The 24839-nt window shown below is 33.8% G+C and overlaps 1 protein-coding gene across 4 annotated transcripts; it reads right to left on the reverse strand.

Moving 5' to 3' along the window:
* Positions 1-4246: 4246 nt before the first annotated feature.
* On the reverse strand, positions 4247-24708 carry LOC136809263 (protein salivary glands marred-like). Of its 4 annotated transcripts, none has more exons than XM_067065782.1 (2): positions 24609-24708; positions 4247-5491 (listed from the first exon to the last, which is right to left on the reverse strand). In XM_067065782.1, the coding sequence occupies exon 2, from the start codon at positions 5483-5485 to the stop codon at positions 4916-4918; it is 570 nt and encodes a 189-aa protein (XP_066921883.1). In that variant the 5' UTR covers positions 5486-5491; positions 24609-24708; the 3' UTR covers positions 4247-4915. The 4 variants fall into 4 exon arrangements, with proteins under 4 accessions (XP_066921883.1, XP_066921882.1, XP_066921880.1 ...); XM_067065781.1 differs by lacking the exon at positions 24609-24708 and adding an exon at positions 11512-11945; XM_067065779.1 differs by lacking the exon at positions 24609-24708 and adding an exon at positions 8498-8969.
* Between the last annotated feature and the right edge of the window lie 131 nt (positions 24709-24839).

Raw genomic sequence — 24839 nt, forward strand, 5'->3', positions numbered from 1 at the left:
ACTTGTGCGTGGGCTAAAATCATATGTCAGTTCTGAAAGTATAATATGGTTCTGCGGATCATGCTAGCAACAATGAGTCCGGTTGTTATTCTTGTGAAATATTCCACCATTAATTATTTTAAGCGATGATATAGTGGGAACTAAATAAAGGTTTCGGGAATTCAACTTTGGCGCTTTCACTAATGAAAAAAAAAACTCGTGTTCATTCTAGTCTGAATCGCAGACCTCTACGAAACCCCATGTACTATAAGGAGCACGAATCCGTTAGTGGATGCAAGCAGCCTATGTTCATTCGTTTTCAGTGTGTACTTTCTCTAGAAACTATGCCATGTAATCGCAACGATTCCGTTGAGAGCAGTTGCCCCCTTGTAGCAAAAAGGAATACCTCTTAAAGCTAATGGACTTTAAAATCCCACAAATAGACTATTATAAAGGTTTAATAAGACATTTTTGAAGTCTTGAGCCGAAATTTTATCAATGATATTTGTTAGATTTTTCAAATCTCACACACTGCTCACATACAGGGATGACCCTTTGAAAGTTTTGAAATGGAAGGATTTTTAAAATCTTTTTCACAATGACAAACCCCTTCAAAGTTGACCAATAGTCAGGTAGAATTTTGAAATTTCACCAACATTTTCATCATGCTGAAAATTGGCACAGATGTTCTTTAGGGTATAATACTGAGTTACCAAAAACAAGTGATACTTTTATGGACCTACCTGGTCATGCATTTAACACATATATAATTGATATCTACGTGAGCGTGACCGTTAAACAATCATTCAGAATACAAATAGTGATGATCTATTAAAATTAGTTGTTTGTTTCTTATAAAAAACACGTTTAGAAACCAAAATTTCATGCTCTTGAAATATTCTTTCATATTCAAGACTTTGAGAGCATTTTTTACAAAAATCTGCTTGAGCCATCTTTACCTACTTTCATGCACAAAATCAGAAAAAAACAATGATCCAATATTTCAATTTTTCAAGTCCAAAAAACCCTTGCTGAAATTTACCGCAGATTTTTTTTCTCCAAAAACCAAGCTCCGTCACATTCGAGGGTTTATAGTTGTGCATGTTTGTGCAATAAATCATAAAGAATGAAAGAGCCAATCTCGAGAAAAGCTAATACCTAAGTAATTGATAATGTGCTTATAAAAAAATATCGAATTTGGCCAGTTTATTTATAAAAACACGCCAAGCAACCAAAATTTCCTGTCTAAACACACATATTCTTCACAAGTAAGCCCTGATGAGCAAAAAAACATCTACCTCATAGAAAAATTGAGTAATTTGACTAAGAACATTGATGTATGCTTATTAATAGGGATTCTTATAGATAAACATGCGTTTTTTGAGCTAACGAATTTTTTTAGCAAAAATCTGCTTTAGCCATCTTTTACCTCTGATGGTACCCTACTTTCATGCAAAAAATCAGAAAAAATTAATGATCCAATTTTTCACAAAGTCCAAAAAACCTGTTTTTTAGCCGTTTTTTGGCACAAGTTTGCCCAAAAGATTTTTTTTTTCGAAAATCGGGCTCCGTCATATTTTGCCCACCACCATTTTGCACCTTTGTACCAAAAATCAAAAGATTCCTATGATTCAATCCCGAGAAAAGTTGGTAACAGACGGACGGACGAACACAGGTTAATTTATAGGACCTCCAGGTAGGTCCAAAAAGCCAGGTCTCAGGCTAATTCTACCCTGACTACTTTAATCGCAGAAATTTTAGCGAGACTTATTTTAGCGTATATTAGTGAGTCAGGAAAATCTTGATTTTTTTTGGATTTACTTTAGCGAATCAAGATTTCAAAATATTTCGCGTGGATAAATTTAGCCTCCGTCTCAGAACGCGGTCAGAAAATTTTGCGGATAATTTCACAGCGAAAATGCATCCAGTGAAATGTGAGTAATGTATCATGATTCAAGTCGACTGACATAATTATACACATAATACATGTTACAAGTTCTGCCTACGGATTCTCAAGCTCGGCTATAATAAAACAATTACATGTTAGTAGCAGACCCGACTGACCAATGTTATGTAGCAGGTTGAAACATGAGTTTCTGCTGGAAAGATGCAGTTTGTTTTCAAGTTAAATCTTCAAAATAAAACAAACTGTGTGGGTTTCTTTACTTCCAAACAACCTACCAATAGTTTTGGAACACTCCATAATAAAAGAAGATGGCTCTTCTTGTGGATTGGCTTTCTGATACCCAAAAAACACGATGTGACATGAAAGTGAAGAGACATGATTTGTTGGTTTTTGTTTGATTTGTTGACTCATATATCTCATGGCAAATGGGATAGCAAATGACTTTTCATGTATTGCTTGGCTCTACATATGATACCTCTAACTTTGAACACCTCCAGAATGTTGAAAAAAGCATTTTACGAGATAAGTTTCAATTATAATTTTCATGGAAATTTTTAAAGCGACAGATTTGGCTTGGCGTCAGTTTTGTTTGGTTGATGTTTGGTATCATGATCATTAAAAGCAATGAAATGCCACACAGTCACTCTAAACATGATGCCTCCAGCTATGATTGGTATCAGAATGTTGGAAAAAAACATTTTACGAGAAATTGTTGATAGAAATTATATTGACTTATTTTTACAATTTTGGAGGTGTGGGTTTAGTTGGTTGATAATGTTTACACTGTGGGATGGTTTTCAAAAAACTGTTATATTGATTGTTGTTTGTTGGAATTGATTACCAAAAAAAAAGAGAACCTTTTTTTGATAAACACTTTATTTTTTTCATGAATCAAAAAAACCGTGTGGATAGTATGTATGTTTTCAAATTTTGAAAGCTCTATACCTACTGAATTGAAGCTCTGACTAGCTCTGTTTTTAAAACTTTGAGCCATGTTTTTTTCTTTGTTGCTATTAAAGATAGATTTTTAAATTGTCGTAATGTAAATTTATGGTAAAGTTTTAGTTTTTGAGTTTAGTTCATCAGTAGTATATATATACATACAGTAGTATTTTTTCAGTAATCCTTTCTTGTAAATATAGTAACATTTAACCAGACTCATTGCCCTCATTTTATTCTAATTTGTATTTTTTTAGGACTGATAGGGAAAACTCGCTAAAACGCTAAAATTTCTACGATTAAAGTACAAAGAGAATTTTCATTGTAAAATACAGGCAGTGCTTAAAAAAGGACAACTTTTGCTTGCGTCGCTTGATGTACAATTAGAAGGCATTTGAAATAAAAGCAAGGGAAGCCTCTGAAAGTCAAACTTTCAATTATATGGGCTTTTCCAGAAAAAAAATTGAATATGGAGGGTGGAGGATATAACATTTTTTGAAAATTTACCCCCGGACATTGTGACTTTTAACCCCCGGACAAACATAAGTTGATCCCATGGGCAACCAGAATTACCCTTAAACAGAGCAAAATTAAGTCCAATTAAGCCCAAACTGAGCAAGTTTACCTCTCAAACAAGGCACATTTTGTAGATTTTTCACTACCCCCAGATACCATGTCCTCCACCCCCATGTACGGATATTTTCTGGAAGAACCCAATACCAAAAGGTCAAATGGTAAACCTTTGTAAGATTTAGTAGATGTATCGTTTTATCTTTTATATCATACTTTTGACTTTTTACAAAATAAACTGCTAAAAAAAGTTTACAAAGAAGGAAAGGAAAAAAATTACAGAAACGAAAAAAAATTAAAAGTGTAATGAATATTACAAAGTTCATATGCGTGCTTTGAAAAAAAATTGGTATAGTAAACGTAATACAGTACAGAAAATTAAGTTTCCCTCGAAATAAACTAATACCTACATGTTAAAATACATGCAATGCACCATGGTTAAGAGAATAGATAGTGAAAGGAACGGGTACTTAGGGCGTACTTAGCGACCGCAGTACAGTGGTAGAGCATCCGGCTACGGTTCGCAAGGTTGTGGGTTCAACCCCCAGCCGGGTCATACCAAAGATTCCCAAAATGGTACTTGATGCCTCTCTGCTTGATGCCCAGCAACTAAGAGAAGGATCAAGGGTAAGTGGAGAAATCCAGGGAGAAAGAGTGGCGCCCTCCCCTACCTTCGGGTAGATAGCTATCGAAAGAGGAGCCTTCGGGTCGCCTCCGACTGCGGTCGCAGACTTACTTACTACTTAGGGCGTACGTTGGGCGTAAGTACGTTGTTAAATAAGTGGAGGAGCGGGAAAACAAACAGGGGGCGGCGGGTTAAGTTCGTCCGTGGAAGTTCGCTGAAGAGGGGAGGGGGAGGGGGAGGGGGCTTGTTTTCAGACACAACTCGTTGATTAAGCAAAAAGAAGAAGGGTGGACAGGTGGAAGGGGCTGTGGGTTGAACTATGTGATAATTATATTTTTCATTACCCATTGCCTGTATTAAAAAACTTTCGAGAAAGGATTTCAATTAAAAAAATTTATGGCAATTAATTGATTGAAATTTATTTCTAAAAGTTCTTTGTAAATATCTAGGTATTACGAAAAAGGAAAAACTAGCCCAAAATTTAGAGATAACCAAATAAGAAGCTTTTCACCTGAACACAACGCAAAAATTACGTTTGGCACTAAAAGAGGAGAAAAACAAAACGACCTTCTATGCTACAAAAAATGTCCATGCAACAAAAGTATAATACACAAATAAAATAAAAGAAATTTGTTTTCTATCTCTAAAAATTCCTAAAAATCATCAATAAAATCTCCTAGGAAAGGGGCAAGCAGTGTATAAGTAGGTAACTATTATCATATAGTCTTAAAAAAATTGTTCATCATTTTGTCGTAAAATTTCTATTAGAAAATAAGGAATTTCATTATTTTAAAAAGGAAGCCTAATTAGATAATACTTTAGTCACAAAAAAACAACGGAAAATAATTAGAAGATTTTTGAAAAAACGTAAAAATCACATGATCCGTATCGACCAATCATAGCTCACCCTGTTCTATCAGCGTATTCAGGCCTTTGACGATATTTCCCAGATGTGATCTGTATTTTGAATCGGGTGTAAACGCGTCACTGAGGAGAGCTTCATTCGAATACACGGTATAAACACTGTCTATGCGATTCAAAGATTTCTCCGTTAGATGATTCTTAACAGATTTCTTTAACAGTTCTTTTGACTCACCCATAATTTTGATCATATACTCAGCATCGAATGTGAAATCAACTTCATAAAAACTGATGATTGTTTTTGCAATGGTTTTAAATTTCTTCTGAAAATCACGTACCAGGATAAGCTCGTCATCTGAAAATACACTATTCCGAGATAAAATGGCAACTTTCACAACAATCTTGATCATATTTTTCATCACTTTCTCGGCGTCTTTTTTATTCCCAAGATAAATTTTGGCGATTTTGTAACAATCATCGATAAGGTCTGACGTGGGGCCATCTACCACCTGCTTAGCTAGCCCCTTGGTTGACATCTTGCTGGCAATTTTCCCCTGGATCCTCATTGCCAAGGTTTTGGATTGGAGTTCTGCGTCTTCTGACATCTCCTCCTGATGAAAAAAACGAGAAGAGATAAGAATAAGATCTGACAACTCATGGTTGTATTAAGAAGGGGTCCTAGAAGGTAGGCTACATTACACCAGGAACGGGGATATATATATCGGACGGAGGATCGAGACAAAAATACCATTAGATGCTAGAAATTTCCAACATGTTTCGGCCAGAGCCGTTTTCAAAGTATATTTCTAGCTAAAAAAATTCAGTTTTTTAACAAAAAATCGGGGATATAGAGAGGTTTTTTAAATCATAAAACAATATAGGTTTTTGAAATTCCTCATCTTCCGCTCCCCGCACCATCAAAGTGTCAGTGCAGACCACCCTAAGCTAAATTTCAATTTGATTCAAACGGTGAGTAAAAAAAAAAAAACGAATCACGAATCTTCCCAATAACAAAAAACAATTAAAGTGAAGCCACCAGGAAGAAATCCTGCAAGAAGAAAATCTACCAAAACTTTAAAAAGGTTGCGACGGCTCTAGAAAGAGTTACCTTATCAGGCCTCTTTTACGCCGGCCCTTATTCCGCCACAGCCTAATTTTGGGCTTACGCCATTAGGGCCATAAATAACGCCAAAACTTGTAAAAATCGCTATTCAGGCTTCAAAACAGTAAGTATTAGCCAAAATTTACATTAAAATGTCATCTTTCAGTATCAAACTGTTGAAAATTCCATTGAAAATCATTGATTTTCGTGAAGTCTTGGATATGAATATAAAAATGGATAGTTTTCATCCTTTAATCATGCCTAAAATCCTTTAAATTGAGAAAAAATTGTCAAAAATTAACGCTGCTTTTAGGTAAAAATTGCAAAAATTTGGCCCTTTTTACGCCGGCCCTTATTACGCCACAAGCCCAAAAATAACGCCAATAAGGGCCGGCGTAAAAAGGGCCGATAAGGGTACTTGATTCATCCCTATTGCGCACCAGAGATCGAATATTGAAGTACTTTCAAATAATATTCCAAAATCGTCTTTTTCCAGTTTATACTAGAAAATTTCCAGTATAGAGGTTTTTTAGGTTTCGCAAGAGTCCGTATGTAAGCAAACGTTTGAACTTGTAGAGGCGATTCCTTAAAACCCTCTATATTCAAGAACACATTTCTTTCTTTAAAAGCAACCAAGTTGCTAAGGCTCAAGCCTTGAAATTGCTCAACTTTTTTCACTTTCTCGTAGAGTAAAAGGTTTTATTATCTAAGCATGGCAAACGGTACCCCATGACCCAATAAGCATAAATATGGTATAAAATCATGCGTCAAGGCAAATTTTTCAGAAAATGAGCTAGAATGCTAAGCAACCCCTGACCCGAAAATTGGAGTTGCTTAAATAAAGAAATGTGTACTAGTTTTTGGCTTCTGTGGTCCTGATGAGTAAAACCTCCATGTATTTTTGTCTAAATAATTTTCCAAAGTCGAGATATCACAATTTGAAATTTAAAAGTCTTTACGTAGAACTTGCAACTCATATATTGCGACTTCGGAAAATAGTTAGGCAAAAATATTGCGAGGTTTTGCGAGGTTTTGACAATAAAAGGAATCTTTATGTCTTATCTCCAACAATCTGAGTATCCTTTAAATTAATAAAAAAAACTCACAGCCATCTTAACAGTGATGATCGACGTCTAAAAAGCGAATTCAAATCGAGTTCAAGGTTTTCAAGGATGAAGACTTTTATGGAAAATGAAATCGCCAGCTTTAATACACCAATAAGCTATTTTTTCAAATTTCCTCTCGACGAAAAAATATTAGACCGTTGAATAGCTTAGCTCCTAACAGATAAAGATTTTCTCAACTCCTTGGTTAGCAATGTAAATAGTGACCTAACAACCTTCATTATTTTTCAAGTGCTTGAAATGTAAATACAACTTTAAATGTTGGCTCGAGCGAGAACAATAATTTAAACTAGAGAAAAGTTGAGAGAGAACTTGCTTCAAAAAATTCTCCATTCTCATGGTTGTAAGAGATTTTAACAAAAGTGAAACTTCAATCTCACCCCCCCCCTTTAAAGGGTCCCTCATCGGAAAGTTTGAGAAACAAGAAATAGTTAAATTTCAATCTTTAAAACTCTTTCTTGTCAATTGCTTGAGCATTCTTTTCAGAGATTTTTTTTGAGCCCAAGTTGAGTATTGTACAACTTTCCAGGAAGGTCACACAAGCAAATATTCCGAAAGCAAAATTTTATAAAAAAAGAGAACAAGCTTTGCTAGTGGCTGAAAAGACGAATACACGTTTTTTATTAAGCATAACCACGCTTGTAAGCATAACCAGGCTGAGATTTGGCTTGAAAGCTATAGATCTACTGTTATACAGGGTGTCCCTAATTAAAGTATCGAGTTTGAACATGCGATTGAGTAGAAAAGTTTTATATGCGTGTTCACAAAATTGTATTTTAAGCTCTCCCTCTTTTTTCTTTGTCATTACGATTAATTTATACGTTGTAACTACCTTTTGTAATAAGCCTGTGTGATGGAGAACGTTCTTATATTTTAGCGATAACACACACAAACTTTTCTACTCAATCGCATGTTCAAACTCGATACTTTAATTAGGGACACCCTGTAGAAAAACAAAGATCTATTGTTATAAAACAGCCTCAGCTCAAATGAGCCCCATGATTAAGAAGAAAAAAAATCGGCTACTTTTTCAAACTTTACCAAAATTAAAATCACAAAAATCCAGAGGTGAAAATTCTTTTCTAAGCAGAGCAGTAGCGTGGTGGCAGTGCCCGTCCCCCAGCAGCCGATTTTCTTTTCTTTTTTTTTGGGGGGGGGGGGGGGGGCACCGAAATACAAAGGACGCAAAAAGACGCCTCTTATTACTAATTTCGGCGCCCCTTTGCTCTTTTACATATGGCATTTTTCAGCCAAAAAAATAGAAAGTACCCCGAAAATTTCTTTTTAAAAGCGACTCACATCTGAATGACGGACACATTTTTGGCTTTAATAGGTAGTGGACCTGTTAAACTCTGTAAAATGTGAGAAAATTCATAAGAAAAATAAATTACCCCAGAATCAGAGTTTTCAGCATCCCGAATATGTTTTCCCAAAGCTTCTTTCTCTTTCTCTGTCAAAGATACCATCTTGTTGTTTCGCTTCTCTCTCAAATTAAAATATATTTTTGAAGATGCGAAAGTTTCACTTGACAGTGAAAGAAATAATACCAGAAAACGATGTCTGATTTTTCAACTACAATCGATTTAAGCAAGTTCCCCAGTAATTTTCCGCCTTTGTTGGAACGTATTTCTCCAAGTTATTTCGAAATTTCGCTTTGTTTTTAAATTGGTATTTTTGGCACGTAGGAACCTTTCCTTCAAAATTCCCTCACTTCTTTTTCTTCTTCTTTTTCCTCAAAACAGACCCATATTTCCCAACTGACACAAATAGTTAAACTGTTTTTATTTTGATTATTTTTTCTTCTTCACTGTACGTCGAGTAGCTTTCGTACGTAATGTACAATACCCCACTAACGAACGAAGTTGTTGGATGTTTGTTAAATCTCCCCAGAGGGTTTTTCAGAGCCACATAACAATCAAATGAATACACAGAGAATGAATAGGATAGATTTCGAAATGGGTCTAAATAATACATTTTCAGAAAGAATTAAAACCATCTTTCAGTTTTTTTTTTGAGAAAAACTGACGGGTGGCTTTTTTATAAGAACATTTTTTCACTACTAAAACTAAAATCAAATTGAAACATTTTCAACTGTATTCCAACTGTACTGTATATTACTGTTGTTGCCGGGGCGGTTCGTTGGTAAAACAAACTTTGCTTTATCCAATTCAGCAAGAAGTTTAGGGTATTTCAGATCGTCCTTCGTTTCGAGCGTAAAACTCCTACTCTTCGGGAGTAAGGCCTAAAATCCCGGAGCTGCGTCTTTTGTGTAGACTACAAGAAGTTTAAATGATGATTACTTCATGAAAAGTGATTCCCAAAGTAAAGACATGTTTTTGTTACCTACTTTTTGATATTTTAAAGGCTTACCATAATCTTCCACCCTCTAGCCTTGGATTTTATAGAGGGGATTGAATATTTTTTTTTTACTCAAAAAATTTCGGAGCCAGGGTAGAACAGACTGTAGAGGATGGCAGTTGTAGATATTTCAAAAAACAATTACAATTGATTGTTCATTCAAACACCTTATTGGCTTTTCAAACACCTTATTGTGCTGGGATTAAGTAGGTACACCTCAAAGGTCCAGAGTGAGTTTATATAAGTTTTTTTAAGAAATAATCATACTAATAGTTTTTCTTATAAATAAATGCAATGGACGAGAAGAAAAGCAAGGCTGGTTTCAAAAATATACAACATTGCCTCGAATGAATACACTATTGATCAGTTTTGATTCGTCTATTCAACATTTTGAACTATAGACGCATTTGCTACCCAGGAACTACGAGGAAATATATCTACTTCACTATTGCAGTTTATTCATTAACACCTTTCCTCACATTTTTTTCTTCCAGAAAGAGGATCCATTTTATTTTGGTTTAAAAACTGGAAAAATAAAACTTTTGATTAAATAACAAAAATATTTTTGTTTCGAAAAAATATTAAGACATAGGATTACGGAATTTTTCGATAAGATAAGGGGATTTTTAATTCTAATCTCTCGAAGAGAACAGAAGAGAAGCGTTCGTTTTTTTGTGATTCTTTCGACAAGATTTGGAAATTTATAACTCCAAAGCGAACCAATAAAGGTCATTGAACAAAGGAAACATTTTTTTGGTACTCTTTATGAAATATATAATTTTAACACCCAAAGATCCAAAATACGAAGCTTTTAAATTAGATTTCTCAAAAGGCAAACCTGTGAAAAATAGGGTGTAAATATCCCTTACCCATAGCAAAAAGGGTAGCTTTTTGACGATACCTACCCAATTGGCACAAACGTCTTTTGGACGTCTAATGTACGTTTCTAGGACGTCCAAAGATCTTAAAACCATCCATGGGATGTTGCGTGTCCAAAGGGTACCAGAAGATCTAAAAATTTTACTTGAATGTATGCAAACTGCACACCCGAATTTGCCCTTCTAATTATTTGCCTCTTCAAAATGAAAAACAAAACTTGTGAACTTAAGATTAAATTAAGGAAAAAAAGAGGAAGAAAAGGAGCTCTGATAGATTGATTAAAATAAATTCAGCGAAAAATTCTTCATTAATTTATTTAAACAATTTTCTCCCGAAACTCTACAAATAAAAGTACTCACGAGTAGTCCAACTGGAATCTTGCTTAATCAAAACAACGAGGTACCTGAGAATAACTAATGAATTTACAAATTTCAAAAGCCCCTCCCTCATTAAATTTAAACCTCCACCTGACAACCCCCTTCCCACCTAAAGGCTTGGGAAGGGTAGTAATCAAAGAAAATCATTTTGATTCACTGAAGTTTCTGACTGACCGTGGGAAAAATAAATGTTATAAGTCTTTAAAAGATAATAACACTTAAAAGTTCAGAAAAACAGTCGAGTGAGTCAACAACTAATATTTATGGTCTATGAGGCTATAAAACCTAGAATGGCCAGGGTATTTTGAGATAAAACCCCACGTAAAATGATTTAACAATGCTCACTGTGCAGAAAAGTCATATTTCTACAAATACTACGGTATTTCTCAGAATAAATCGCAAAATGAATAATGATAGAAAGTAGAGGAAAAAAGAGTATGCAAAATCTTCGCAGTTCATTCCCAAATTGTCCTCGGCTTTAGTGACAAAGAAATGCTGCTTTTTTAAGCAGTCAAACCAGGTCAAACACCTAAAATGTCTTTCCTATGGTCCCGTGAAAAGCACTTGTTGGAAATAAAAACTAAGGAGAGATACACGTTTTTATAGAAAAACATCGAGTCTAAATCTTGGCCAATGACAGATAAAGAACAATAGATGCCTCAAATTTAAGAAAATGGTTAAGAAAAAGAAAGGCTGATCTTTTGATTGGTCCTTTTTAAATGAGTCAATAAAAATTTTAGTCTAACAGTCAAGAAATTTTTCCGGTTCTTATCAAATAGAGAAAATCATACCTTGTGCTTCCTGCAAACACTCCGACGCAGCGTTTGTGCAGTCACCACCAGTTGACACGGATGTCACCAAAAACGAAATATTTTTCAAAATCAAGTTGATGTGCTTGTTGCTCTCCACTCAAACCCCAACAAAATTTGCAAATGAAAAAAATAATAATAATTTGCACGAAATTCGAAGATGCAAACAAATTGTTTAGCAAGTTTTGGGCGAACAATTATAAGTTATTCCTTTTCTTGATAAATAATATCTCCTTATGACTTTTTATTTCCTAAACTCGTCCAATATTCCAGAAATTAATATCAAAAACCAACTCTTCTTTTTCCTTTTTCTTCTTCTTCCTTCTTCTTCAACTGACTCTATTGTGTTGTCCTTTTTTGTGTTATGTTAATAAATATTGGCTCATAGTTTTTTCCTTTTCAATTTGATTACTTTTTTCCCTATAAAGACAAAGAAAACATGGTAAGTAATATAAGGAATATATCAATATGTTGTTGGCGATAACGAGATATAATATCAATCTCTCTCATTACAAAGGTTAGCACTTCAGGGTTTTATTTTTGCAAAAGTGTTCCCGCTTTATATCAGCCACATATTTCATATCAGGACAGTGTCTTCCTATTGTTATATTATGCTGATATAAGCAATTTTCCGTTTTCCCACCAATCTTGCTCCACGTCCGTGTCAATCCAATGTGAAAAAGCTTGTAAATCAAAATTGATGAGTAAGCAAACGATATCACTCTTATTTAAAAACAAAACCTTTAAAACCTTAGACTTATAAGATAACGGTTATAGCTACAATCCTCATACAACACTGCAGTAAACACACACTTTTTATCATCAATCACTTGTCACACAGATTTAGATCTTTTCTCAAAAAACTCTTTCATCCATCCCAATCCCATCCTTTATCTTCGATCATTTTGCAATTAATTTTCATCATCATACCTATCTCATGATGAAACCTTTTGTTTTTGATGTGTGTTTTGTCTATTTAACCGATGACGACATGTGATTGTGATGTAGACTATTTGGATTATTTTCAATCTAAATATATTTTTTTGTTAAACTCGTTTGCTCTAGAATTGATTTCAAATTCTGCATATCTAGTAGTTTCTAGTAAAAGCCAGCCTAAAACTCAAATATCTCCAATATTCTCCTTTGAACTTTGTTTTAATGAATTTTGCATTTGCATCTAGCTTGCATTAGCAAGAGAGCCAGGCAATGATTGAAAGAGTTTTCCAATACATTTGAGGTACTCTCAAAATTACTTCAAAAAACGAATTAATGCCATCAATCAACTGAAAAGCCAATCATAAGATCTTCATCAATTAAAACAGTTAAAAACTCTATTAGTCTGAGAGCAGCTTCCACGCGACAGCGTCTTTTAATCTGGTTATTTGTTAACAACACAGCACAGTTGGCAAATCAACAGCAATAATTTTAAAACAATTTATATAACTGGTATGAACTGTTCGGCGTGACAGTGATAGTATCTATATAAGACCAATATATTTTACATATTAAATGAAAGACTACACAATGACTTTAAGGCATGCGAAATTATGACTTTATTAAAAATGGTGCCGCATATTTTTGCTCAAGCTAGGGACAGAGAAGCTCCATTTATTTAGTGTTTTATACAAGATATCTGTGGTTGTATCTACAGAAAAAATCATAAAAATCTCATCTTTTTTGGTATTACAAGCCGATTTAAGAAAATTTTGGGTGTATCATATACCTCTAGAGTTCCAAATTGAAATCATCCATAAGTCTACACCTTTTTTTATAAGAACAAACTATATAAGAACATAAGGATTCGACAGTCAAAATGTTGAGAACAAGTTAAGAACATTTTAAGGCTTTATGGACTCAAAAACACCCGATGGTAAAAAAATGGCGAAAATAAGAACATGTTAAGAACATTAGCCTTAAAACTCAAAAAGTTAAGAGCATTCCAAGGTTTCAAAAAATTTGGATGTTCTTATAAAAAAAACGTGTAACAGACAAAGGAAGATCGAAGTTGATCCGAACTGACATCTCAGTCATTAATCTCAAACATCAACTTATCAATTAAATTGAATTAATGAATACAATCATCATATAAGTGATAAGGATCCGTTTAACTAGATTTCATTTTGAGTGAAAATTAATCAATTTTATACCACGATACGATAAAACAGATTAAAAAACTTTACGAAAGCCATTATAGTTCTAAACTCACGTGGTAAATTAGAATTTGAGCTATGCAGTCTCTTAATGAGAGGAAAAACGAAAAATTCTCAATGAGAATCCACCATCCACTTGAACAAAAAGACCCTTTTCAAATTATCTTTCAGCTACTCAGATAAAGCAAAAGACATACTGAAATATAATATATCTGCTAAACGACTGTATGTGAAAAAGACGAAATGAAAGGGAATATTCAAAAATATTTTATTTGCTTTTTCGTGCTGAAAAATTTAACTGTAAACCTATTATCTGATGGAAAGGGATAATTTTTGTTTTTGGCTGTATCGTGGGTCAATTTGTAATTCAATGAAATTTTCCGTTTTGAAAATTCTAGTAGCGCTACTATTAGAGTACCACTTTAAAGACTCTGATCAAAGATTTAGCTTAGCTTGGATCGAGAAACTGTGTCCAGGATAAGGGTCAGTGACTGCAACCATAAGGAATATCGTCATCAAGGGAAATCGGTACTCAACCACATTCTATCGCATAAAGCCCAAAAAGCCCTAAAATACAATATTGTCAAACGAAGAAAATCAAAGAGAGAACATAGAGACACTTCAATGACGAAAATTGGGCAAAATATTGTTACACAAAGAAAACTTACAAAAACTTCAAGAGAAAAACACGTGATCTTTGTGAAGGACAAAATATAATGACCACAATAAAAAGCTCTTCCGGAATGTGTTATTCGATCCACAAAATGTCTAAGGTGTTTCTTATACACGTACTTGAAAAGGGTGTTGAATTTCCCTTATCTTTGATGACTGAGAATGTATTACAATATTACCAGCCTTACATCGATTTTTAATACCGAGTTTATGCATGTGTATTTTTCTGCGACGGAGACGGTAAGATTCTAATTTGACTAGATCCTGAACAACTGAGGACGACGGTAAATCAGCACTTTTACTGTCCTCGATATTGCGGGTCAGAACTGCGGGTTATTTCGAAACGCTTCAGTGACTCTTACCGTCATCATTAAAAGTGCATATACATAAACTTGCTAATGTCAGGTTTGAAGACGCAGTAGAGGATGGGGTTCAAAATTAATGACGTCAACCTCAGATTCGCAACAGCGTGGAAGAGGAAGAACCTTCACAGTATTTGAATAAAATATTGTATAGTTCACTATAGGTCAGTTTATAAAGCAAAACCGATCAAGGGCAGCGGAATGAAATTAAATATCTGTCAAGCCTATAGGTTTATAAATCAGACAGAAAAAGTTAGTACACATAAGCAGCCACAAAAACCACCAAAAAACTGAAAACAAAAAATATAAACGGAAATGTTTAGTCAGGTCAGTTTCCAATTCGATCGAAGCGAGTAAACAAGGAAAAATTTCAAACTTTCAGTTTTGTCAAGGTAAAGTCAAGGTAAACTCTAGGTGTAGTTTTCAAAACAAAAGCTTTCGCAGATTTGAAATGGAAATAATAAAATATCAATTAATATTAAAGGATTAATACGAAATAATCAAGAAGCCTCAAACCAAAGGCATCAGAATGCAAAAATGATAAAACATTATAATGAATGAAAGATTTAATAACAAAGCTGCTTCTATGCCAAAAGGATAACAAACAACTAAACCTTAAAATCCTCATGAAAGAATATTACTTAGCCTACACTTTAGAAATCAAAGTGCTGATCTATCTCAGTGCTCATCTAAAATGATAAACAAAACAACACAAATCGAAAGAATCAAGTCCTCCAACATTTCAAAGCGAAAGATGAGAAAGACAAAATGTATCTATGAGAAGCAAAGACAGTTTTATCCTGTATGACGTTAAAGATTTTGGCAAACAAAAATGAAATAAGATACATCAAGTAGTTACATCTCCAAAGCAAATAAAATATACCACAGTAAAGTACAGACCGTATGTTACGGTATCCCACTATCACAAACTTGTACAAACCAATTTTCAATTTCTTTCAGCTAGAGTAAACTTTTTCATTAACACCTTGTCAGAATTGAAGACTTTGATGGAAAACAAAACAAACATGAAAACATCCCTACCTCATCCCCCATTGCATACTTCTGGTAAAAAAAACAGTATGGAAAATCAGAACAAGAAAATATGCCAAGTATCGTGCAAAGCCGTTCAGTCGTAAAGTTGATGTTCTCTAAAGTCAACGTTCTACTACTATTCGATACGCTCCATCATCCGATTATATACTATTCCGCTCCCTTATTCAATGAAAACTGAATTCCTTATAAAGTCGAATTAGACAGCGTCGACTGCAGCTATTAGATCATGCTTATTATAAAGTCCATGTGTTCATGATTCATATCTTATACCAAATCAAATTCGCGATTTTTAACAAAAACAAAATCAAACAAGCATAAATATATCCCTACATTCCTCCAAACTTAAACTTTATAAAAAGATTTCTTGCACTCAATAATAATTGTCCTTAAATTCTAGAGACGTTTCTAAACATAAAATTTAACGGTAAGATGCAAAGTCAAGTACGAATATCCTCCAATCGTGCTCTTACATGAGAAATTATTTCCTACACTCAAATGCTGTCTAACATAGCATGAAGAGAGTCCCTTTATTAAAACAAATTCAAACATTGACTAAACAAACTCTTTAGCAACAAAATGTCAAAAAATCATTAATCAGTGACGACAGAAGAAAAATTCTTGTTCTCTTTATATCAAGTCCAGATTTCATAATCACTAAAAATCATCTGTAGAAAGCTTTTCTTATGAAGTTCCTTATCAAATATACTTTTTATCAAAACCACTTAAACAACGAAGTAGGAATGTTTAATGATTCAGAAGTTCAAAAACAGCTTGATGGAGCTTTCAAGACCAACTGATATTAAATAGACCGTTAAATATTTGATATGCTAAATGCTTTTTGCAGGTTGAAGAGCTTTTCAGTGCAGATTATATTGAGATTACATTATCTCTCAACGGTATCTTTTAAAGATAATACAGGAGAGAAGATACGCTATGAATAATCATTGGAAATTATAGTGAGATAATAGAGATCTCTACAGTAATTCCAGATTTAGACCTTAAAATTAATAGAACGATATACAACGACAACAATCTGTCTTTGAATGAAAGGATAACCGCTAATGCAGTGATTTTTCTAAGCACTTTTTTATGTCCGTATACCGGCCAAAATACTCAATCTAAGATTGAGTTTTGGAAACTTAATCCAAAATATAAATATTTTCTAGCAAAATCAAACTTGTTTGTTGTTTACAAACAAAAATCTCTAATAATATCTACATATTCAAAATATTTTTATGAGATTCGCCCTCTGAACACCAACCAAACCCCCAGCTCAAAGTGCTTAGAAAAGTCCATGCTAATGGTCTATTTGATCTCGTAAACTGAAACACTTGACCTTTCTTCTTTTTATTGGTATGAATCAAATAAATAACTACAAAAACAACAAACTCTGACAACAACTTTTTTGAAAAATCAGCAGCACATAACGTTCAGACAAAAACACAACACCAAAATATAGTTAATTTTTTAACTACAGTACGAGGAAGCACACAGTTATGAAATTATCTTTGAACAAGGCCAATCAAAATAATAACAGAACATTTTTTTATTGGAACAATCATAGCAAAATATGTAACCCCAAACATAAACACATTACTGAATGTAATGAAGAAATAGATTATAAATAAATTATTACCAGACATAATGACCCAAGCCAAAATTATCCTAAAAGTCAATCAGCATTAACTCTTAGAACTGTAAAGCCTTTGACAGTTTTCTTATCTGGTGAGTTTCTATAGAAAGCTTTTAAAACATACACCAATATCAATCAATCAATGAAGAAAGGATTTCCAACTCCTTGAATATAGGTCAGGGATTAATAGTGTGAACTGAACTGTGAGAAGATTCAACTTATCTTTATTGATGAATTAACTTATATGGTAGATTAGCCTCAACACTTTCAAAGTTTCTGTCATTGTTATGGATAAAATTTTACACTCCAATAAAGGATAATAGTATTAAGGTTGCTAATAATATCCATCCATATTTATTTCAGCCCGTTTACTTTACACTTTTATCTTTTTCTAAGCAAAACGTTTATAAGCATACTTAGGCTAAAATTCAGCAAAAAATTGGCTTAATGCTAAGCATACAAGCTGAAATGCAAAAATTCTGTGCAGCTTTTGTTAAGCATATCAGAGCCTCGACCCGATTTTCTTGTATGCTTATAGAAATAAAGAGTGTATTGAAACTAGAGGTAGCTAATGAACCATAAAAATGAATATCACTAAATTTTCAAATTCATTTTCCAAAAAGGTTAAAAAATGATGCTCAGTGCTTTTTAAAATCTATAATCTAGCAAAATCTTTTTCAGAATCCTGAAAAAAACTTATTTCGATTGTATAGAAATGTCAGAAAAATAGCAAACCTTAGCATCATTTTAAATAAAAAATGCATGTTCTTTCTAAAACGATTTTGTGCCACCCCTAGAGTAAGTTTTCATGAATTATGAAACGAGGAAAAAGGTTATTATTAAATGAGACAATTCTTTAAACTGTGCTGCTCAATACGATGAAATAAAATTCAACTATTTGATTTTTGACTAATCCAAATTTTAAGGAAATAAGAATCAAAATTAGAGCCCTTAGTCACTTTTGAATGCACTTGATAAGGCAAATTTCACAATCCAAAAGCATGTACTGTGGTTAAAAAAACGTTTGGATGTTTGACGTTTTTAGAGCCTTTAAAATGATCCTTGCTTTATTAAAATTAGGGAGGGTCTAACTTAAATTTTGATGTATTATACGTTTTACATTTGGACAATCGGTTCAAAAAATTGTAAAAATACGTCAAAAAAGGATGATTAAAATTTGTTCAATTTGCTTTCTCCTTCGTTGTTTTCTTTTGTTTCAATCGAACATAATACACATTTTTACGATGAAATTAAATAACCCATTGAGTATCAAAATATACTAGACGGTAATGTAAGATTGATAGTCAAAATTGTTATCTGGTAAAACTTTATGAAAAGAAATGTTATTGGAAGGAGGTTCTCTCTTCATCAAAATACCTTGTTTTACAAATAGGACCAGAGAGTGAAGGCTTGTCTCCTGTTTGTCTTGAGTATGCCAGAATTAATAATACTTGTCCCAACAAACAAGTTTTTGTTTTTAGCCTTGTGAATATATTCTTCATAAAAAAAAGAAAAAGATATGTGCCAGTACAATCATCTTGAATAAATGTCTATTTTAAGTTTCCGTCTCTTTCTCATTATATTCTAATCACCTATTTTTCGACCATTTTCGCTCATTTTGAAAACCAATACTCAAAAACTACTAAGCCATTTTAAAGTAACATCTCAAAATTTAAGTTAGACCATCTTCCTCTTTCTTTTAAAATTATGTTTGCAAAGTTTTTTTTAACCACAAAATGTAGGAGAAAGTAGGAAAAAATTCCGAAAAGGCAGGAGATTTTGGAAAATTTTCCCAGAGTTTCCCAGCTGATTGATGTGGGAGAGTTGACAGATATGCTTATATCACCATACCCTACAAGCTTTTTTTCTTTACTTCACCCACATTGAGTCCCGTTGGAGTTTTTTTCATACAACAAAATTTAAAATATTTGAGATACAGGGCAATTCGAAAGAGCAAGTACTCAAGCCCTTGATTATTATGGTAAAGTTAAAAAGGCTCAAAATTGAAACTCTGATAAAAATGATGTTAATTCAAGGTCGTCTATCATATCCTTTTACAATAAAAGGGCCTAACTCCACAAAAATAAGTTTGTTATATAAGTATAAAGAAGAGTCCAATTGAATTGCAAATGGGCCTAAGTCCATGCATCCTAAAAAGCTTAATTTGAGTTTTTCTTTATTTTACTGAGATGTCTTTTCTCTTCATCTTGAATCTAGGTATAAGTGGTTTTATTTTGGAGCGTCATTATATGTACAGGTTTTGAACTTTAAAAGGCAGAAATTAACCCTCACACATTTTTCAAAATTGATGTTTTTTAAATTCAAAAAAGGCGTAAGTCCACTCTGCAAGATTTACTAAGTTTCACCTGTTATGCACAAAAATATCTACTTTCCAAAAGAATGCCTTTTTATAAAGAAAAACAACTTATACCAGACGGCACTTATAGAACGTTCGATTGTGATCGAAGTAATAAAAAATGATTGATAATAGATGCTGGGTCAGGTGACAGTGGTCAGTGAAGCGCGAAAACCACTTTTGTTTTCTCCAACCAATCAGACAGAGGGGTTCGGTAGTAAAATCTCAGACATATGAGTAATAAAAGGATTTTTACAAATTTTTTATTTACATACCACCACCCAGACTCTTGGAAGCGGTATTTTACTACCCTAGTACTCTTAGGTTCCAAATAACGGGCCCCCCCGCTTGTTAATTTTTCGAAAATTTTCTAACCCCCCCGGACCTTATTAGGACCCCCCCGTTTATTAATCTATAAGAGTATTCTCAGCTGTCAAAGAGAAGGCCCCATATTTTGCTCTAAATAGCCCGATTTTAGCCTATTTTTACTTTATTTTTGGGTTTCAGAAGTACAATTTCCAACCCCCCCCCCGGCAATTAGGTCCCCCCCGTTTATTAAAATCTAAAAAATTTTCCAACCCCCCCGTTTATTCGAACCCCCCCCGTTTATTTGGAACCTAAGAGTAGGATACTGTGAGAAAGAATTTTTGATTTTAATTAGTGGACCATGTACAAAAGTTGCTAAATATCCTAAAAACAGGTAAGAAAGTGAAATTTTTGATGGGGGATCGTTTCTCTTCATTCTTTGCATTCAGTAAATCCTTCAGCAGATGTTTTGGCAAAAGTTTCACCAGAAAAATTTAGGAAATACAAGGCATAATCTAAAGCAATTGAATCCATCAAAGTAAATTGGAATGAGAAGATGAGAAAGCTCCAGGAAAAAGGTTACAAAGAAAAGGATTTACTGAATGCAAAGAATGAAGAGAAACGGTTGAAAGATTTGCAGTTTTTAAAAAGTCACGATATTCCTGGACCATTCACATGCAAAGAAGATGTCATCAAATTCATGGAATCGTTTGAAGAATGTAAAGAGAAGGTTGGTCGTATGTATAGAGAAGTTAGATATGCCAAGGCTTGTTCAAGATTTGGTGATAACAAGGCAATGTTCAGATTAAAAAATGGAAAGAAGCTCAGCTCAGATGATTATCAGGATGGCTTAGAAAGATACTTTGAAGGAGCAAAGGCAGCAAAAAGCATATCCATGGCTGATCTTAAAAACATTTTGTGTGCCCTAGAAGGTAAGAAAAAGAATATCTATCTATTCTGAAAATCATGATTATCATATTAGTTTCAAAGAAAAAAAATAATAAGTAAGTAAGAAAGTCAGGAGTGTACTGGACTAAGTTTGTTTACTCTGCCATGGATAATCAAAATAACTTGTTCATAATTTCAGAGACAGCATTTGGCTCAAAACAGATTGATCAACCTGAAGATCAGGCAGCCGGGATTGAAGGGCAATCTAAAGATACTGAACGTGAGTCCTATCCTGAGAAAAAGGAATACACTCCTGGAATGCATGTAGCAGATGCATGGCTAAAGGAGGATATCACAGAATATACATGGTATTTAGGTGAGTTAGGTTGCAATGAAACATTTTTTCATCCTTAAAAAGGGTCCCCCATCAAAAATTTCACTTTTGTATATGGTCCACAAAAAATTATGTCATAGTCGAAGGGAGCTAAAAAATAAGCTAAAAAATGATTATTTCTGTGACACATTTTTCACTTAGAACAAAAATTAATGTTTTGCCCTGCCTTATAATTAAAGTCTTTTTTATATTGAAAAAAAATTTCAAGAATTATTTGTTTGTAGCAAACAACTCTCCAACAGAAAATTTTTTCAAATTATAAAAATTTTCAGATTTTTTCAGAAAAGTCATCTAAAAAATTAAAAGAATTACAAAAATAGCCAAAATTTGCTAATTTTACCAGATTTTACCAGTTTTAACTAACTAGTAAAATTTTCACAACATTAAACAAAAAGATACCACCCATTTTAGTATTTAACTACCCTGGATAGTAATTTTCTTTTGATTTTTCAACACACCACCACCGTAGTAAACATCATTATGTTTGAGATTTTACTACTGACCCCCTCTGAATCAGAATGCACGCAAAATGGCGGGAAAAGTAATGAATTATGAATTATGGTTTTTCACTTGCAACTATTTTTCTAATGAGCTGTGTTTTCTAATGTCTTAGGGGACTGGTGACCACCAAAGTAAAAAATGGGTTATCGAACAATGGTAATCGAGTCTTCCATATGTGAAGATGTTAATAATAAGAAAGTGATTGAATACTCAATTTTTTGGAAATTTTGGTACTCGAAATTCGAATTGTTAATTAACAAGTGGTGGTTAGATTACTTCTTTGATCATTATCGATTACTTCGATATTCAAATTTATTGATTAGTGCCATCTGGCTTATAGCTATGGCTCTTTCAGAAAACATTTACTTCAAAGCTTTACCTTTACCATCAAAAATGGTCTCAGACTCAAAGAAAAACTCTATTAATTGCAATTTTCTCAAAATGAATTAAGGCTCACAGGACTTTGCCTGGCGCAACAAAGCAGAAACAAATACTATCTTTTAAAACAACACTATCTTTGTTAAAACGACATTAACTTTTTTTTGTTAAAAGATTATATCTTTGTTAAAAGATTATATCTTTGATAAAAGATACTATTTTTTTCTAAACAACATTATCTTTGTTAAAATGATACAATCTTTTTTGAAACAGCACTATCTTTTTTGAAATGACACTATATTTTTTGTCTTTTTCAAAACGATACTATTCTCCTAGAAGAATATTTCTATTATGCTTGGATGTTAAAAAAGATAGTGTTGTGAAATGAAAGATAGTGTCGTGAAATGAAAGATAGTATTTATTTCTGCTTTGGCGCGTCATAACTTAGGCCCCATTTGAATAGACCTTTTTTCAAAGAGGACGTGGCCTGTTGAATAATTATGTAGTCCAGCCTTAAAAACAATGATAGAGCCATGCATAATTACTCTATCATGCATATTGTAATAATTATGCATGGTTTTATCATTGTTTTTCTGCTGGACTTACATAATTATTCAACAGGGTGGCCTCTTTGAAAAAAGGTCTATTAAGGTAGTGAAGTCTCATTCTTAGTACCGTCAACTGCTCTGACTTGGGATGATTGGTCGAAACATGGGACTGGTTGATATCTGGCCTGTATTTTCACTTACTGTTAAATCTCTTTGACAACAAATTTGTTTTGATAACTCCACCAAGTTTATCAATCATACTTCTTTGTTCCTCTTAGAACAATGAAACTTTAATCTTTCTCTGGCAAGAAAAAGTGATGCCTTAACAAATTTACAGGATTGAAGAATCAAAAAATAAATCTAGCGTTTTCCTTGTTTTTGAGTTGAAATTTTTCTCAAAGATAGCGATAAACACTTTTTACAACCCAGCGTTTGTATGAAAACCATGCAGGCTGCGCAAATTTAGTGGGATTTAACTTGCTTCAAATCCCACCACAGGGCTTTTATTTCATTGCATAAGGGTGTGCGCAAAAGAAAGATTTAAGAAAACGGCCTTGCCCGCTACACCAGATATCGGAGAGTGCATAGCTTTATAGCTGTCAACTTTGCATCGCGAAAAATGTGGGAGAGCTTCAAGTCGGAAAAATTTTCCCTGATAATCCAATTTTTCTGAATCGGAAAATCAGGAAATCGAGGGAATTTCCCGCAAATTTTTCTGGTTATTTTTGCATCAGTGTATCAGAAGGCTTGTTTCCTATCTTTAAAGAAGGGTGTCGAAATTTTAAAGAGGGATGACGACATTCGGCCATTCCAGATTTGTCTGTAACAGGGGGGGGCAGACGACACAGAGGATTTCAGAGGGCAAAAGTTTTCACCAAAATTCGAAATTTCTGAGGCAATTGAATTAAAAAAGGCAACAAAAGAGTGGAATTAATTTACGATGCATTTTGCAAAAGTATAGCTATACCTACGCTGTGCGCTACGACCCTCGACATGGCCCGAGAATTCTCGGGCCTCTTCGGGCCATGTTCGGGCCGAGAGACCCTATCAATTCTTTTGGCCCGAACATGACCCGAGTCATTCGGGCCATGTTCGGGCCATGTTAAATGTTAAATTGATTCAGCATATCCAGTCAAACAAAATAGTACAAAATAAGATTTGTCTGTTTTGTTTATATCGCTCAAAAAAACTTTACGAGCTTCCCGACACGCTTCAGTTTAAAACCAGGACCAGTTTAGTAGCAAATATTTCAACCCTAAGTATATTTATAACTATGTTTTCATACCAAATAAGACATTTAATATTTATATGAATTTACAACATTCATATATAATATAATTAAGAGAAACCAAGTTTTTCTCAAAGAAAATGTTAAAAAAATTCAGTCCTGAAATTACACGCCTGTTTAAATCATGTTTTCAAAAATTGGCCCGAGTGTGGCCCGTGCGTGGCCTGCGTGTGGCCCGAACAAGGCCCGAATTTTCGGGCCAGCCTCGGGCCATACTCGGGCTTTACGCGAATTCCAATAAAAGTTTTGGCCCGAGAATTCTCGGGCCATGTCGAGGGTCGTTGTGCGCTTGGATTTTTATCGGAATTTATTCCGACCACCACTGGAAAAGAAAAATTATTTACTAGGCTAGAAAAAAATGCACGTTGCCCACTGATGGGGGGTAACAAAAACTTTCTGGAATGCCAAACATTACACCATTACAAACATTAGACCAACTTACTGCTATCATTAGCACACTTTTTTAGCACTTTGGGTACTAAGTGCTAAGAAGAACCTGTATGGCTAGCTTTTCTTGTACAATGATATGACAAATACATTCAATGGTTACCTTTTGTCAATACTTTACTTTGAAATTGAGAGAAAAACCCTTTGTTTTCTCGTGTGTAAAAGAAGAAATGGATGAAAACATTCTTCATTTCTTCGTTCATCTCGGTCTGTCTATCTTCGTCTTCCCGCACAGTTGGTTTACAGTTTTAGCGAGAAACGTCTTTGCATCTAGGAACGTCCATCTATATAGAGGTGATTCCTTATAAACGTTTCTGAATTGAACAAACGTCGC

The sequence above is a fragment of the Clytia hemisphaerica genome, unplaced genomic scaffold, assembly GCF_902728285.1.
Source record: "Clytia hemisphaerica strain Z4C2 unplaced genomic scaffold, Clytia hemisphaerica genome assembly, whole genome shotgun sequence".
Taxonomy (NCBI): domain Eukaryota; kingdom Metazoa; phylum Cnidaria; class Hydrozoa; order Leptothecata; family Clytiidae; genus Clytia; species Clytia hemisphaerica.

What these genes read in the sequence shown, in the direction of transcription:
- LOC136809263 (XM_067065779.1), bottom strand. Translation starts at nt 8,572, where the DNA reads ATGGTATCTTTGACAGAGAAAGAGAAAGAAGCTTTGGGAAAACATATT. An exon ending in CTGAAAACTCTGATTCTGGG is followed by an intron (nt 5,492 to 8,497) that starts GTAATTTATTTT and finishes TTTTTTCATCAG; the next exon opens with GAGGAGATGTCAGAAGACGC.